We start from the raw sequence: 16,674 nt of genomic DNA, 5'->3' as shown, positions 1-16,674 counted from the left end.
TTAAATTTTAAGATTATAATATTCACATTTCGAAAGAATCAAAATACTATTAGAAGGCAATTAGAATTAAAAACACATCATTACCATATTTATTTGCATTAACTTTTAAAATAAACAGAAAAAGCGACGAAATATTTGCTGAATTAGCAATTCATTCTTTATGATAAAAAACAAAAATCATGATTAATATGGTTTCATATATACTTAAATGACTAAATTTTACTTAAATTAATACTTAATTAATTAAACACACTTGATAATCTAACAGCCTCAACTCCCGAACATCCAATAGAATTATTATTATCATTATCGTAAATTTTGTTTATTTACTTTAACTCGTGTCTACTAATAAATAGATCATTGTAAGTTGCAAAAAAATCACTATTCATTTTGAAATTATGAACAAACAAAATTTACACGATATCTTACAACGAAAAGAATATGAATGTTAACGATTCATAATATTGTATATAAATTTTGATTTGAACTATTATCTATTTCAAGCTATTTCAGAAAATTTCATTAAAACAAATACCTAAACTGGTAAGTAGTTGAGATAAAAAATTATAGTTTTTTTTTTTCAAGTTTGAATTAATTTTATTTTCTAATACATAATATTTTAATCATATAAAAAATTTAATTAAAAATCTATTTCATTATGTGTACTAAAAAAATCGCGATATACATATGTACTAAAATAAAAATTCAATTAAGTATAGCCTTATCCTAACATTTTTTTCATCTTAAATACATTACACTGTCCAAATCTATAGTTTTACATTGTCACAAGTAGTTTTCAATAAATTAAAATTTTTCAGTTTATTGTTTCTTTTTTTTTTTCTTCTCCGTAGATATTGTCTTACATTAATATGTTCTGTTATATTCTATACACTTAAATTTACAACATAATATCACAAATTCAAAGTATACATTTTTATTCCTGGTTTATATATATAAAAAAATAAAAAATTTTCTCGTAGTTTATCGTAAATTAAGTTAAAGTATAAAAACAATATTAATACTAAAAGACACATAACATGATTTACAAATACTTTTAATGAAAATGGTTTTAAAAAATAGATCCTAAACTAGCTAAAAATTTTTCGTTTCAGAAAACTAATAAATCCATCATTTTCAAACATTCGTGTTTGATTCCGCAAATTTTGAATTTTATCATATTCTTCTTTTGTTGCAAAATTTCTTGGTCCCCAGGATTTTGATGGTTTAAAAGACTCACTTATTTTTTCGCTCCAAGTATCTCCTTTTTGTTTATAAATAGCAACAATTGCCCAGATAGGTACTTGTATAATCCCAATTAAAAACGAAATCCATCCAATTGCTTAATAGAAAATTGTAGAATTCAATTATTAAAAAATTTCAGCTTCAAATCAACAACTTGACAAAAAATTCTTCACTTACCCATTGCCCAAGGTGGTAACACTACTCCTTTATATGTTACTTGTTCAAAAGAAGCAAAAAAGTAAAGTGTGATGGCAATTGTTATAAATGGAGTTATAAAAGCCCAACACAATTTCCAATATATTCCCGGGGTTTTATTTATCATGAATTTAGTATCTCGACATATTCTACTTACACCATAAATCCAACCCAAGCACAATAGCTCGCATATTCCTAGAATCAATGCTAACATTGACACACCAAAAAAGTCAATTAAAGTTAACATTGATTGGCCACCCTAAAAGAATTTTTTTTAAGTTTAAATTTATAATTATTTGCATTGTAAATTTTTATGTGATGTCTATTAACTTACAGGTGTTACATATGCTAAACCGACCAAAAAACTAAGAGAACATATCACTGCTGCACATAACCAATTTGGTATATTTTCAAATCTATCACGAATTGTTGTCATAATACAAGATATCATTCCAGTATTGCTACCAACGCCGAGAACGAAAAGTAAGGCAAAAAATAATACAGAAAATACTTGCGGTAATATATCAAAACGTGCTATAGCATCTGGATATGAAATGAATGCTAAACCAGCACTGCTTTTAACAACAGATGCAACATCGTCAGCACCGATTTCGTGAGCTAAATGACCAAGAATTCCAAATATTGTTGATCCAGCTAAAAGAGATGTGAAAGTGTCCAATAGTGTAACAATTGTGGAGTCTCTAAGAAAATACAAGTTGGGATTCGTTTCATTATATTATTAATATAATTTAATAATAATATCATAAATATGATTATAAAGTTTAAATTAAACTTTCCTTTACCTATAAATGTTATGATCGAATTTATTAAATGATGCGTAATTTGTTATACATCCAAAACAAACTCCTAGCGAAAAGAAACATTGGGTGACAGCATTGTACCATACCTGAAACAAAAAATTTCAGGTAGAACAAAAATATTTTATTAAAGATGTTGAAAATGCTTAAGGGTTTAAAAAAAGTTTTTAAAATCTTTGATTTTATTTTGTAATTTTTATGAAATTCTAAATTGCATATCTTCAGGCAAAGCAATATTATGATTTCAACTCTACTTTACTAATTTCAACCTTCCTTCTTCTACCTTCCTTTAAATTAATTCAGATTTTTAAAGGTTTTTCCAAAATTTGAAATTAATATTGTTTTCAAAACCGAAAATATTAAAAGTCAGTAATTACCTTTGGATTTAGCAATTCATTCCACTGTGGTTTTATAAAATACAATATTCCATTCATAGCACCAGGTAACATAACCGCTCTTATTAATAATGCAATTAAAACAACATAGGGAAATATTGCTAAGAAATATGACGCTTTTCCAGAACTTTTTATTCCTCTAACAATAATGATATAATTAATTATCCATGCACCTAACAAACACAACACCAATTGCCATATTGGTGCTCCAATGCCATCTTTAATATTATCAATTTCAATTAATACGTCTTTGCTATGAAATGAAAAAGTTAGAAAAGCATTTCGTTTCTATATTATAATATAATATATATATAATAATTGAGATCATTAACTTACTAAAAGTATAATTCAGCAGATGAATCAGTGCTTATATTAACAAATATTGTCATATTGTTCTCAGTTGTTGAATTTGTTATTTCAACATTTGAAGGTATACAATTGTCACCCCATTTCGGATTACAAATACTCCATGGTAAAACCGTATTGAATGATGCAACAAAATATCGAACACATAAGCCCATAATTGAAACATAATATGTTGTTTGAAAAAATGTTGCAATGACTTGGCCGATACCAACACCTTTAATTATAAATAAAAATAAGAAAGTTGAAAATAGCTGTAAATATATACTTTAATTCATATTATACCCCGCAATGCTGGACAAAAATCATAAACTTTAGCAGCACCTTTACTAGAGAATTGTCCAATTATCATTTCCAAATAATAAATAGGTTTTCCAACTAATGCTAAAACAATTAAATATGGTATAAGGAATGCTCCACCACCATTCTCTAATGCTGTAAATGGAAAACGCCAAACATTTCCTAAACCTACGGACATTGCAATGCATGATAATAAAAACTCGATATCATTATTCCATGATTCTCGATCAGGTTGCTCTTTTGTGTTAACGACAACCTAAAAACAAGCATATTTCATTTAAAAATTATTACTTTTTAATTAAATTAATATTTGAATTTAAGTTTTTCTTTCGAAAATAATTGAGTATTTTATTAATCATCCAAATTTATTGTTCTATTCGTAAATCACATGTAATTATTCGTAATTCTTCATCTTGAGATATTAATGGCAAAATAAGAAAATGAAACACATAAGGTTTCTCTCATAAATACTTCGATTTCAAATATCTACTTATTTTAGTAGATACTTGAATTGAAGTTAGTATTGAAACATATTTTATTTTCTAATATTTCTGATATACGAGTATAAAAGCTTTCTCAATTATTTCTCATCAAACAGGTGCAAAAATGTCAAAGTAAAAATAATTTCAAAACTAATTAGTCAGCTACTTATTTAATGCTAATTCATAACGGATATTTTTTATACATTCGAATGACCTTGTATTCGTATATAATAAAAAGAAAAGAATTACCCTGATTTATAATGACAGAATAAGATTTAAAAGTCAAAATTACAATGTAAATTATATGAAAGTATTGCTAGTAATTAACTATATTCTTTTTATTAAAATTACACTTCAAATAATAATAATTCTATAGTGGTTACTCAAAATTGAAATCTATACAATATACGTGCATGATAAATTAAACAAAAGCTTAAAAGTAATATAATTTTTCATATTATTGTGTATATTAGCTTTATACGCCTGTTTCTTAATTAATCAAAATGTTTTGATATACTATATACCAGAGGTGGGGAACCTGCAACCTCAAGACCGCATGTGGCCTCTAAGGGTTTTTGTGCGGACCCGCCCCTCGTCTTTTGTATTTGTATGCCCTTTAAATATTTCATTGCTTTCATGTAAAAAATAAATGCAAATGTCTCACTAAATACGTTATAGTTTATCTTGAATTAAATTTATTAAACAACTAATTTGAAATTGTTTTGCTGTTATTTATGTTTAATTATTTATATGTATTTATGTATCTATGCATAAAAAAATATTGACTTCAAAATAAAAAAAAAATGAATTCTGAATAAATAAAGACTGAATTTAAAATAAAAACGAGAAAAAATGAAGTTGACCGTGTTAACTCTGTCATACCCGTACGAATTTGTTATCCTATAAAATAAATATGTCATAGCTGACTATGACAGACTATGACTTTAAGTGACCATATTACCATATTAATTTATGCAAAATTTCAGTGCTGTGTTGTCAATATTTTCTAAGAAATAGCCAAACTACTATTGATGTTGTATGGCAGCTACCAGAAAGAGCCAACTAATTTCCACGAATTTTATTAAACACATTGGGCCTACTAATTTATTCGCTTGTGTGCCAAATTTCAATCTCACATCCAATATTCCGATCCAAGGACTCCGATCATATCCAATTACTCCGATCCAAGTACGCTCAAATTCAAGTACTCTGATCATATTCAATTTAAATAGGGTCCCGGCATTTGCTACTACAAATGATTTTTGAAAATTTGGTGAACTTAGCTCAATTTGTTTTTAAGTTACCATTGGGAAGGACGGACAGATGGATAGATAGACAAAGCTAAATTGACGCTGATCAAAAACATACACTTGAGTCTATATCTCAGACCGTTATTTCTTAGCGTTACAAACGGTAAGGCAAATTTAGTATACCCTTCGAACATACGTTCGTACAGGCAACTGTACAAAAGCTACATTTATTGGTATTAAAACTTATGCGGCCTTCTTAGTTGTTGTTATTTTAAATTTGGACTCCATGGGTAAAAAGGTTCCCTACCTCTGCTATATACATTGTATATTATGTGTTTTTGAAATTCTAATAAAAAAAAAACACACAAGTTAGAATTATAAATAAAATTATAGAATTGATTTGAGTCATTGAATAAATTTCAATATTGTTATAAATAGCAAGAAAAAGTTTTAACAAACCAGACAGATAAAACTTAACAAGGTTTTAAGAGTTAGTTTGAAACCTAGTACAGTGTTACCAAAAACTTGTCCAGCATCGTTTCAGTTTTTTAACATTAAACAACATTTTTGTGTATTATTATCAAACTTACTAATTTTGTGGGACAGCTAATTTTTTTTCAAAACAAATTTACTAAAATTGGGAACCCATTTAAATTCATTTAAGTTTTGTTAAATTTTTAGTTCAGATGAATTCGTAATGCTGTGATATTAAATAATAAAATGCTTGACATAAATTTTTGAAATTTCAACATTGGCCCAGAGATTCAACATTATTGTAGAAAATTGTGGAATATAGTACGAATATTTTATATTTTTGTTTCAAAATTATATGATAACCCTCCCCAACGTATTTATAAACCTCCAAAAAGAAATTGAAATGAATTTATTATTATGTACATATACGAAAATTAAATGAAAATGTGAAAGTAAGTAAATGAACTATTTTGATATTACCCTACACACGCTTTTAAGGAAAGCACCCGATTTTACATTTTTTTGAAAAAATATAATATATACTCGTATTTTTCTAAGACTTACTAATTTTACTTATTTAAACTAATTGATAAATATAATAAATAAATGTGTTTAGGGTTTATCAATAAAGCAGTATAAAAACCTGTTATTACTATAACTAATTGCGATCACGTGTTTCAACTCGTTGAACAAAACATGAAAATTTCCCTGCCTAATAATAGTCACTCTTCCTTTGACGTCGTTTAAAGTTGTAGGTATATCTATTCTAATATTTCTTTTATATTATAAAGTCAATTGTGAAATTTTGTTTTGAGGCGTGAAGGTAAATATTAATTAATAAAAAAAATGATAGTAATTGTCGATTTAAATTTCGATTAGTTGAAAATTAAAACATTTTTATAAAATGTAGTTTTGAACAAAGTTAATATAATACATTTGTAATAATATTAAATATAGATACATATATATAATATTAAATATTTTGAATATAAAAATGTTAATTTAAATTGTCTTACTTTATCATTAAAATTTTTTAAATTAAAATTTACTCATTAAATGAATAAAAATTACAACTGCAGACCGCTTTCAAATTTTCTAAGATAGAAATTACAAAATAAATTATGCCATTGGAAGAATATGTTAAGAGTTAAAAGTAAACAAAAGATCAAAAATTTTTATGGTAAAATCCAAGAGTTTCAATTGACTTAAATTGGTTCAAATTCAATTATATGTACATATAACTTTTTTGAAAATTCGAAGCTTAAAATTCGAACTTTAATAATAATTATACATTTTTTCTAAAATAAAATATAATTTATGAAAATTCGATTGGTTTACTACATTATTTTAGTACTGAGAATATTAATACTGTTATAAAAGACTTTTATAACTTTTCAACATTTATAAATGTTTATTACATTTATAATTTTTAAGAAAAATTCTATGTGGGGCACATTCCCTAATTTATATTTAATAAAAATATGAAAGTTATTTAGAATAAAATATTTTTATTTATTTTAGATAATTCTAGATATTGTTTTAATTTTGTAAGTTTGTTGCCAGAAGGCATTTCAAATAGCGCCAAAAAACCAATTTCAAAACCATTTTCAAATAGTTACATATACGTAACAATATTCCAATCCTTCGCTAGCCAATATTTGGCAGCATAAGTAATATCTTATCCTTGCCTGTCGAACGAGAATATAAATAATAAATAAATATATATATACTAATATGTACTTGTATTTTATTTGAAAAAGTTTGAAACAATACTGATTCGAAGATTACTTTTGTAAACCGTGAAACTCTGCATTCAGAAAAATTTTCTTTTCAAAATTTACCAAACAGTAGACATTAGAGTCGTGATGACAGTGAGCTCTTATGTCATTTAACTGTGTTAAAAAATTGACATGTGACATAATTTCATTCAAATAATTATAGTATTAAAAGTGGCGTAAATTTATGAGAAAATTTTTGTTTACTATAAGTTTCTAGCTATAAAATTACTATCAAATTAATATCTATAATTTTTTATTGTAAGACCATAAACGGTGTTTACTTTCTTAATTCCCATAAAAACTAGTTTTGTTGATAATTTCCGAGAAATAATAGAATATTAATCATGCATGAAAATGGTCTACAAAACTATAATTATAAGTCGTTTATATGAAATATTTAAAGCTTTTTTGATTTAATTTAAAAAATATATTAACATTAAGAAGATTGAAGAAAACATTTTTATATTCTTAAATTATTCAAATAATATTTTTTTAAATTTCAATTAGGTGAGCCAATTCTATATTGAAAAACATCTATATTCACTTTTCAATTCTTTCTAAAAAGAAATTTTAGTTGCAACTCATGTTAGAATAACAAATATTTTCAATTCATTTCTAATTCAACTAAAATTTCATTATTATAATTTTCAAATACAATTATTACTTCTCTGAATATACTATAATTGGTACTATAATTGTATTAGTATATATAATCCAAGGAACGAAAAATAATTATGTTGAATCTCATGTACTTTTTAAAGCTTTCAAAAAATAAGTAATGTACTCAATAAAATTTCACGCCTAATGACGTTGTTCTTGAAATACTAAATATTATAATTATGAATATCACTTAATTAAAATTGATTAAACTTAAACTTTATTAAGTTAATTATTATTACTTTGTAATAATAATTATTGTATGTAAAAAAAATTTATACTTAGTTTTAGAATTAATTACTAACACTAAAAAAAAATTTTAACACTTTAAACGTAAATTTACATGGAAAATAATTTAGGAAATTTACGGTTCGGTAATTTTTTTTTTATAAGTTATCTAAACGAACAATGTCAATGTTAACCTTACCCATTTGAATGCGAATTTTAGAAACATTTTAAAGTTGCATTAAATTAATAAAAGAGAAAAAATTATTTAATCATTGTCACCAAAAAATTATTTATAAAAATTTTTGTTTTTCAATAACTTTGTTAACTAAAAAAATATTGTCAAATATTAAATGAATTATACGAAAGTGAAAATAAGAACTAATTCTAAATGTGTACTTGTTCATCTATTATTTTGAGCAAAATAGCGTTACTTTATAAATTTAGGTAAATAAGAATACGGAGGCAAGACCAAAAGTACAAAAAGTTTCCAACACTTGAATGCATATGGTTAGTATTCGAGCCTATTTATTGTAAGTTTTTTTTTTATCTCCAAGTGCATTCAAGACTTGTCTTGAGCACCAGATGTTTTATTGTCAAAAAAAAGACCCTTATTTGAAAATCTTTAAAAAAATTTGCAAACGTATTTAGCACCAAAGTTCTATATCTAAATTAAATGGTTGATAACTTAATTAAATGGACTAATAATATTTTTAATGAAAAACTTTAAAATGTCACTTAATTTATACATGTAAATACATTAAAGTAAATAAAAAGCAGAAACATGTGTAAAGTGTAATCATTTTGGTAAAATAAAAAATATTGTTATTGAAACATTTTATGAAAAGTTAAAAACAAATTATATCACTAAGTAAAATAAATTATAGTTAAATACCGAACATTACACACATTTTGCACAATAGAATTACAGCTTGTATTAAACTTAAAATATAAATTAAGTTTTGCGCTAGCGTTGCAATTATTATCTAAAGGTCGTTTATACTTTCATTCTTTAATTATTAGAAAAGAGTATTGAATTCCAAGTTATTTTAAAAACGTGTTTTTTATACAAAGAAAAGCATGTATTTTTGAATGTACATACCCATAGTATTTGCAACTAATCTAAATAATTAGGGTATTGTAATTTAATATGAATTAAATGTTATAGAAATATTCTTATAGAATATTTAGAATAAGTATGCTATATAATATTTTTTAAATTAGGAATATATTTAAATATAATCATTTAAAGCAAAAAAATATTATTTAATTTAATATTGAGTAAATTTTTTCTACAAAATTTACATAGTGTTTAGCACAATTAGTTTTAAAACGATTAGTTCGTTAGTTTTAAAACGATAAAGTTTGTTGGATTAATAATGAATTAATAATGAAATAATTTAAATACATTTTGAGAAACTATAATTTCGCAAAAATCATATACAAAAATTTTCAACAATAATATATCTATTATTGGAAAACTTTATCCCTTTCTAGCTTTACAGTCAATAATGTTACTATTTTCACTTAAAGATTACACACACTTATTTACAAACCCAAATAAATAGTACATTTATGGCCTAAGAGGAGCGAAAATTATATGTACAGGCATACATATATTAAAATTACAAAACAGGGTGATTCATATCTAATAAAATATTCATACAAAGCGACATTATAATATCTCTATATTTGTTTCTTAAATTATCTTAATTAAGTTCAAGCAATTAAAATTATTTGAATTTAAAATATGTAAATTAAAACTATGTTTATAGTTAATAAGGATTAATATCACTCAACTTTTATCTATTAGCTAATGTTTTTTAATATACCTGAATCCATATATACAAACTTCTTCTACAAACATTATAACACCATTAAAATTCTCAACAAATTCAACTTGCCATCATAGTGCGTTTTAAAATTATAAAATTTAAAAATAGCCGATAAAATAAATTACAAAACAATTAACAAATTAACTAGCATTTAGAGACAAGAAATTCCAGTTAAGTTACTTACCTAAGGGCAAGTAACAACACTCAATTCACCTTGGCAATCTATTTTTAATATTTGAATAATGAAAATTTAACTACATATTAATAAACAAACTTATGTGTAAATAACACGAAATTGACAATCCTAAAATAATAACTTCTTAATAGTAATAAATAAACAAAATAATCATATGGAATTGCGAAACTTCAACAGTTTTTATGATGTTTACATACTTATATACAGAATTTCCAGAAAAATCGATGAACTTTCTATAAAATTGGAATATAAATTATTCATTGAAAAATAAAGCATAATACAATAAAATTACTATGAGATAATGTTAAAAATATTATGAATAAAATTTTATTTACTTTAAAAATACTCGTACTTCACATACTTATAATTTAATAGGAAATTCAAAATAAAAATAATTACTTAAATAAAGCTTGAGAAGTTAACAATGCCGCGAATTTATTAATGACAAATAAGGTCTACTTAATGCGTCACTTGAAATAAAATAGAATTACATCTCATTTAAATATTTTAATAATAAGTTTTGTATTAACAAAATTGTTAAAACACGCATACACCAAAAAATAGTTTGTGGTTAAAAATCTGACGAAAAACTTCAAAGTCAAAGAAGGCTGCCTCGAGTAAATTATGTTTATGTAGATTCTGTAGATTTCGTTTATGTAAACAAATAGTCTGTGTAGACTCAATTTAAAAAAAATTGTATCTTTTTCTAATTTTATTTATAATTTGCAAACTAAGTTAGAAATACATTGTTTAATTTTTTATTTGAAAAATTATCAGTAAATTTAGTTTAAATTTTAAACAAATTGTTCAATCTACTTCAAAATTTTTTACTTCTCATTAGAGAAAAATTCATTAATTGCAATTTATTGATTACAATGAATTCACTTTTTTACAAAGAACTACATATAATATTACAAATAATTTTCAAATAAAATCATATTATATCCTCAACCTCTGTAATAGCATTTTTATTTTATCAAAGTATTTATTGTACAAATTACTCTTTGTATTCTTACCTTTTCATCCCCATTTAGTTGTTTTAATTTAATATCTTTATTAACATCTTTATCTATTCTTATTTCAGTTCTACCATCATCACCAATAAATGTTGGATTAAAAGATCCATTTTCCTCATGACTAGTACTTTTCATCATTTTAACTTATTTTTATTTACAATTTTTTTTCAGGAACGAAACTAATTTAAAAATATACTTGTTCTTTGATATGTTTGCATAGATTTGTTATAATAATAGTTTTGTAATATGTTTTCCCGCTGATATAAAAATTCTAAAATTTTATTAATACAAATAAAGTACTCGTATGTTCTTCACTTTTTTTTTTGCATACAATATATTCAATTTAAACAAATACTCTTTAAATAAACACGTACATACATACATAGGTATAACGTATGATTAATTGTTATATAAAATAAACAAATTTGTTTTTCTATATTATATTTTTGTATAAATTCATATCGGAACACCACATTTGAAACCCAAATAGAAACTGACAAAACATAATATTAAAATAAAAAATTAAATAATTAAAACCATATTTTTTATTTAAATATTTAAACCCGTACAAAACATTGAAATTATTTTTATTTGTAATGTTCTTCTCATGTATATATATATGTAGGTAATTTTGATAAATTACTAGAACAAAAAAAAAATTAATTCACTGTATACAATAAATTATAAATATTTATAATAATTCATAATTGTATTATTAAGTAAAATCTAAATATATTTGAAAGTTTCTCGCTTGTGTTCTGTTTATTATTAACGCAATATAATTACTTCAGATTCATACGATTTTTAAAATGTTTTTTGTGATACTAAGATTTATCATATTAACTATCATTCTATTAAAATTCTTATTACAATTTGTAGGTTTAATAGGACATTCGAAATAATTTATACGTAATTTCATTTTTAACGTAAAAATCGCTTTCATTCAAAAATTTTTAAAACCTATAAAAAATTTGTATGCATTTATAAACTTATAATAAAATCGTTAATGCAATATATGTATGCATACAAATAAAACTCTACTTTAAATATCCCATTTATAAATTATTTTTAAGATAAAAAATCCATCCGCATATGAAAAATATGAAACAACAAACATTTGAATTTTCGGAATACTCAAGTTATTTTATTAAAGACAAGAACCATAAAAAATTATTCACCTCACAAAAACAAAATTCAAAGAAATTATAAAATTAACAATAAAAAATATTTAAAAGATGAATATAGATTTTGTTAACAGTGTTAATTTTTTATCCTAATATTTACACATTTATAGAAAAAAGGTTTTTAATTTATAAAACACATTTAAAAGAAAAAAATAAAAAAAATATATTGTGCACGTTTTCGTATTCCACTTTCTATAAAATTTTTATAATATCATTAATGAACATAAAATGTGTCAATAACAAATATGTACTGTAACTTGATGATAAAAATAAGTAAAAATTTCTATATTTAAATTGTAATTAAGGGAATAATTTTTATTTTATTTTTGTTTTCGTATTCTGAAAAAACTTTCAATGAATCTATTAATTAAGCAAAGGGACCGCTTTCAGACTGGTTTTAGGTTGGAGTTATTTTTATTAACTTTATATTTAAAATTTACAGTTTAAATATTGAAAATTTCAAGAAGAATTTGCATATAATTAAACTTCTGAAACGACTAATTATAAAAATTTGTTACCTAATTATAAAAATTAGTTGTTATTTGTAACATTGAATTTCTCTTCAGAACTTCTTTATTTTTTAAATGTTTTCAAACTTATATTTCATTTTTTCTTTAAAATATGTTTTCAAAACTATTAGATAAAATTTTAAATTAATTTTACCCGCTAATTTACATTTAATTTTACAAGTTCAATTTCCATTAAAAACTCAAATATAATTTTTATACAATTGTATTATAAGGATGTAAAAAAGGTGAAATTAAAATGCTCTTTTTTAATTTTAATTTTTTCAATTTCGATTCGATGTTTCAGTATTTCACATGCTCAAAATTTTGAATAATTATAAATAAATTTATTATATATACTTTAAACTAATTATAATTTTAAACATTTTTCAGATTTTTACATTCTTATTTAATTAGTGTAAGTAAATAAATTTTTTCTCACTTATTTTTGCCAAAATTAGCAGAACGATTTCAAAATTATGTAATACTCTTAATTCTTTAATTTTAGTTACATATAAAATAATAACCTTTAATTTAATCAAAAATTTATTTATTAAATTAATTACTGCTAACGGTAACAATCTCTTAAAAGAAGTAAGATTTCCGACGCGTTTTTTTTTTACTTGTTCCTTGTTTAGCTCAGTTTCTATAACTATACTAGTTGAAGTTTGACTTTCAATTCGTGGGATTTAAATGGTTTCAATTTACTATCTGGGTTTGTTTTTATATACTTATATAGAATTTGCAAAAATTTCAAAGAGAGACGAAAAGAGATAGAAATTAAAATATATAAAAAAGCAAAAACAAAAAATAAAAAAACAGAGAAAATTTAAACAAAGCTTAACAGTGTACGCTTCTTTGCAGGTGTTAATTCTCTTTTTTTTATTTATAATTGCTGCATTTCACGAAAAGGTAGTTTTAAAATTCTGTGCTTTTTATTAGAACTTCTAATACTGAACACGTACATATGTAAAAAATTTAGTATATTTTATTAATTATAATTTATTTTTTTTTAAATTGAAAAAGGCCAGTCTTTATGAAAAACCCATAGCTAATACTAAAAATTTTCAATATTTTATTATTTTATGACAATAAAATATACAAGTACATTGTCTCAGTAAATATTTTGGGAAATTATGAGACACATGCGGGAATTTTTTTCAATAACAACACAAGTGAAATTACTGTAAATAATTATTTCAATGATATTAGGGTAACTTAATAAGCTTTTGAAAAAATTCTTCTCATAATAATGCATGAATTACAAAAAAAAATTCATGAAATTTATAAAATTTGTAATTGAAAAATTACTTATGTGCCCATAAATGTACTAATAATTATATATAGCGTATAAATATTTATATAGTAAGCTTTAACCAAAAACATGTAGTAATTTATAAACTAAATAAATAAACAAAAAACTTGTTAATTTGAAATTTGGCAGAGCGTGATAATTGTAAATAATTTCTTTAAAGTAAATGAGTACAAATAATTTTTAATAAAAACAAATCTCTTTTTTAATAAAAAAAAGATTTAAAAGTGTTGTTTAACTACTAAATTTATAACAATATACAAATTAATATAATTGATAAATATATGGTAAAACAAAAGTCATTTGAGTATTTAAGTATACTACTCGAATTTAAGTTTTGTTTTAATTCAAAATTATTCTTACATTTTGTGAGACGATCACTTTTACATAGTATTCAGATGACACATAAATATCCGTCGGTTTGAAACAAAAAGTAACTACTTTTCTATAATTAGAATTTTTCTATTTCCGTTCATCTACCAATCGTTCTTTACAAAAATTTTCACTTTCGTAATAAATTCACTTGTACTACACTATAAAGTTTTGAGAACTGATTAGTGTGCATCTCAAGCAATATTTACTTATATGTTTTTTTAATCAAATTTTTTTCTTAATTTTTAGTTAAAACATAAATTTCTTTAAGCCAGTTGTGTTTCTTTGCTTTTCTCTTAAGCGTCTTTTTAAATCAATTTTCTTCAATCAACCAAGAACAAATTAAATAATATCATATATAGCTAGACTTCCTTTAATTTGACATCATTTTTTATTCATAGACAGGTTAGAGTCAACCTGAATATCCAAATATGCTAGACATTATTTTCGAAACCAAATAAGAAATTTCTTAGAAATTAAAGAAATTAGAAGTTTTTTTAATAAATTGTTTAATTCATATTATATAATTGACAAAATAGATTTTACATGTTTTAAGAAATATTTAAGCGATATATCATAATAGTAATATAAGTAAGTATTATAATAGTAAAACTACATTTGAGCCAAATTATATTTTTTTTAAAAAAATTACCAGTCTAAAACATCAAATTGTTAATTGAAGGGGTTAAATAATTGAAGGTTTTTTAATTTTTAGTTTTTATGTCATTTTGTGCGTTATTCTGTTATGATTAACACTTAACTCAATTTTCATTTTGTTAAATTCACTAAAGGTTTTTTTTTTTTTTTTGCAAAAAAAGAAGTCAAAACGTCTATTAATAGCAATTAAAGTCAATGAAAAATGTAAATACGTAACTAAGATTTTAACGTCACAAAAATTTAATTTACGTATTTTTATATACATACATATTATATAATATATGCTTAGTTATAAAATCAATTATTTATACGAATGTGTAAATATTTCAATTTCTTTTATTTTCAATCCTTCATTTTATTGCTGATTCTCACTTGCAAAAGGGGATGCCCAATTAACTTGTTTAAATTTTTAATTTCCAATTTCAATTAAATTTCGAACGTGCTTGGAAGTTATAATATTTATTGTATGTTATAATTTTGATATTTACATAATGGTTTTTAATTGGTAATAAAAAAAATATTCTAGTTATTTTTTAAAAAATTTACAAAGCAAAATTATGTACCTCCAAATAAAAAATTTATTTGTCATAATTATACATATGTATATTTTAACCTGATTATATTATTATATAGTTAAAATATATGTGTAGTTATATATGCGTAATATTATTTGATAGTTAATTTAGCTAATATATATATTAACTATATTATATTTAGCTAAATTTACTATCAATGACTAACAATATTTAAAAATTATTGTATTATATGTTTACAGATTTGCCTTACTTTAAACAAATATTTGCAAAAGGAAATGTAAAATAAAAACAGAATAATTAACTTAATTTTATCAAAATATTATCAAAATTAGCTTATGGTGAAACATTATTAGTTTTCCGTATTATGTATTTCATACAGGCAAAAACAAATATTGAGTTCAAATTTTGTATTATAGGCTTAACTCAACAAATTTTTAACCTTTCTGTTTCCATAAAAATTAGCACAAAAAACAAGCCATCGAATCAATATACAAAAACTTCTTCTCTAGAATGCTCTAACTAATTCAAAAAGCATAGAAAACACTTTTTTTTTTTTAAAATAAGTACGAATATTAAATTATTGAATTCAACAATATTTCATGATAAAATATGTATGTATAATAGATAACAAAAATTTCACTTATCTAATAAGAATAATACAAATTTATGTTATTTAGTTCTAGGTTTGATATTTATAGTTCGTAAAAGAAGTCCTAACAAAATTTTAATAAAAATAATGTCAACTATTTCATATACATCTGTACTTTTAACTCACAGCCTCAATTATTTTAAATATTTACTTGCACTAAATAATTACTGTACACTAGCTTCTCACAAAAAAAATTTAATTAGTTTTTTAGTAAGGAAATTCAATTATATAA

General features: G+C 23.0%; 1 protein-coding gene across 2 annotated transcripts; it reads right to left on the bottom strand.

Moving 5' to 3' along the window:
- Nucleotides 1–580: 580 nt before the first annotated feature.
- On the bottom strand, nt 581–13,601 carry LOC129606185 (sodium-dependent nutrient amino acid transporter 1-like). 2 transcript variants are annotated; one of them, XM_055516337.1, is made up of 9 exons: nt 13,444–13,601; nt 11,227–11,497; nt 3,299–3,569; nt 2,987–3,230; nt 2,633–2,903; nt 2,241–2,344; nt 1,772–2,138; nt 1,420–1,696; nt 581–1,339 (listed from the first exon to the last, which is right to left on the bottom strand). In XM_055516337.1, exons 2-9 carry the CDS (start codon nt 11,362–11,364, stop codon nt 1,089–1,091), a joined length of 1,923 nt encoding a protein of 640 aa, XP_055372312.1. In that variant the 5' UTR covers nt 11,365–11,497; nt 13,444–13,601; the 3' UTR covers nt 581–1,088. The 2 variants fall into 2 exon arrangements, with proteins under 2 accessions (XP_055372312.1, XP_055372313.1); XM_055516338.1 differs by lacking the exons at nt 11,227–11,497; nt 13,444–13,601 and adding an exon at nt 8,382–8,501.
- Between the last annotated feature and the right edge of the window lie 3,073 nt (nt 13,602–16,674).

This window comes from Condylostylus longicornis, unplaced genomic scaffold (genome assembly GCF_029603195.1).
Source record: "Condylostylus longicornis isolate FDR11 unplaced genomic scaffold, ASM2960319v2 ptg000018l, whole genome shotgun sequence".
Classification (NCBI taxonomy): Eukaryota; Metazoa; Arthropoda; class Insecta; order Diptera; family Dolichopodidae; genus Condylostylus; species Condylostylus longicornis.
Note: the sequence above shows the minus strand (reverse complement) of the source record. Positions and strands in the feature narration are given on the sequence as shown.

What these genes read in the sequence shown, in the direction of transcription:
- LOC129606185 (XM_055516337.1), bottom strand. Translation starts at nt 11,364, where the DNA reads ATGATGAAAAGTACTAGTCATGAGGAAAATGGATCTTTTAATCCAACA. An exon ending in TCTGCTGAATTATACTTTTA is followed by an intron (nt 2,904 to 2,986) that starts GTAAGTTAATGA and finishes TTCATTTCATAG; the next exon opens with CAAAGACGTATTAATTGAAA. An exon ending in ATGAATTGCTAAATCCAAAG is followed by an intron (nt 2,345 to 2,632) that starts GTAATTACTGAC and finishes TTTTTGTTTCAG; the next exon opens with GTATGGTACAATGCTGTCAC.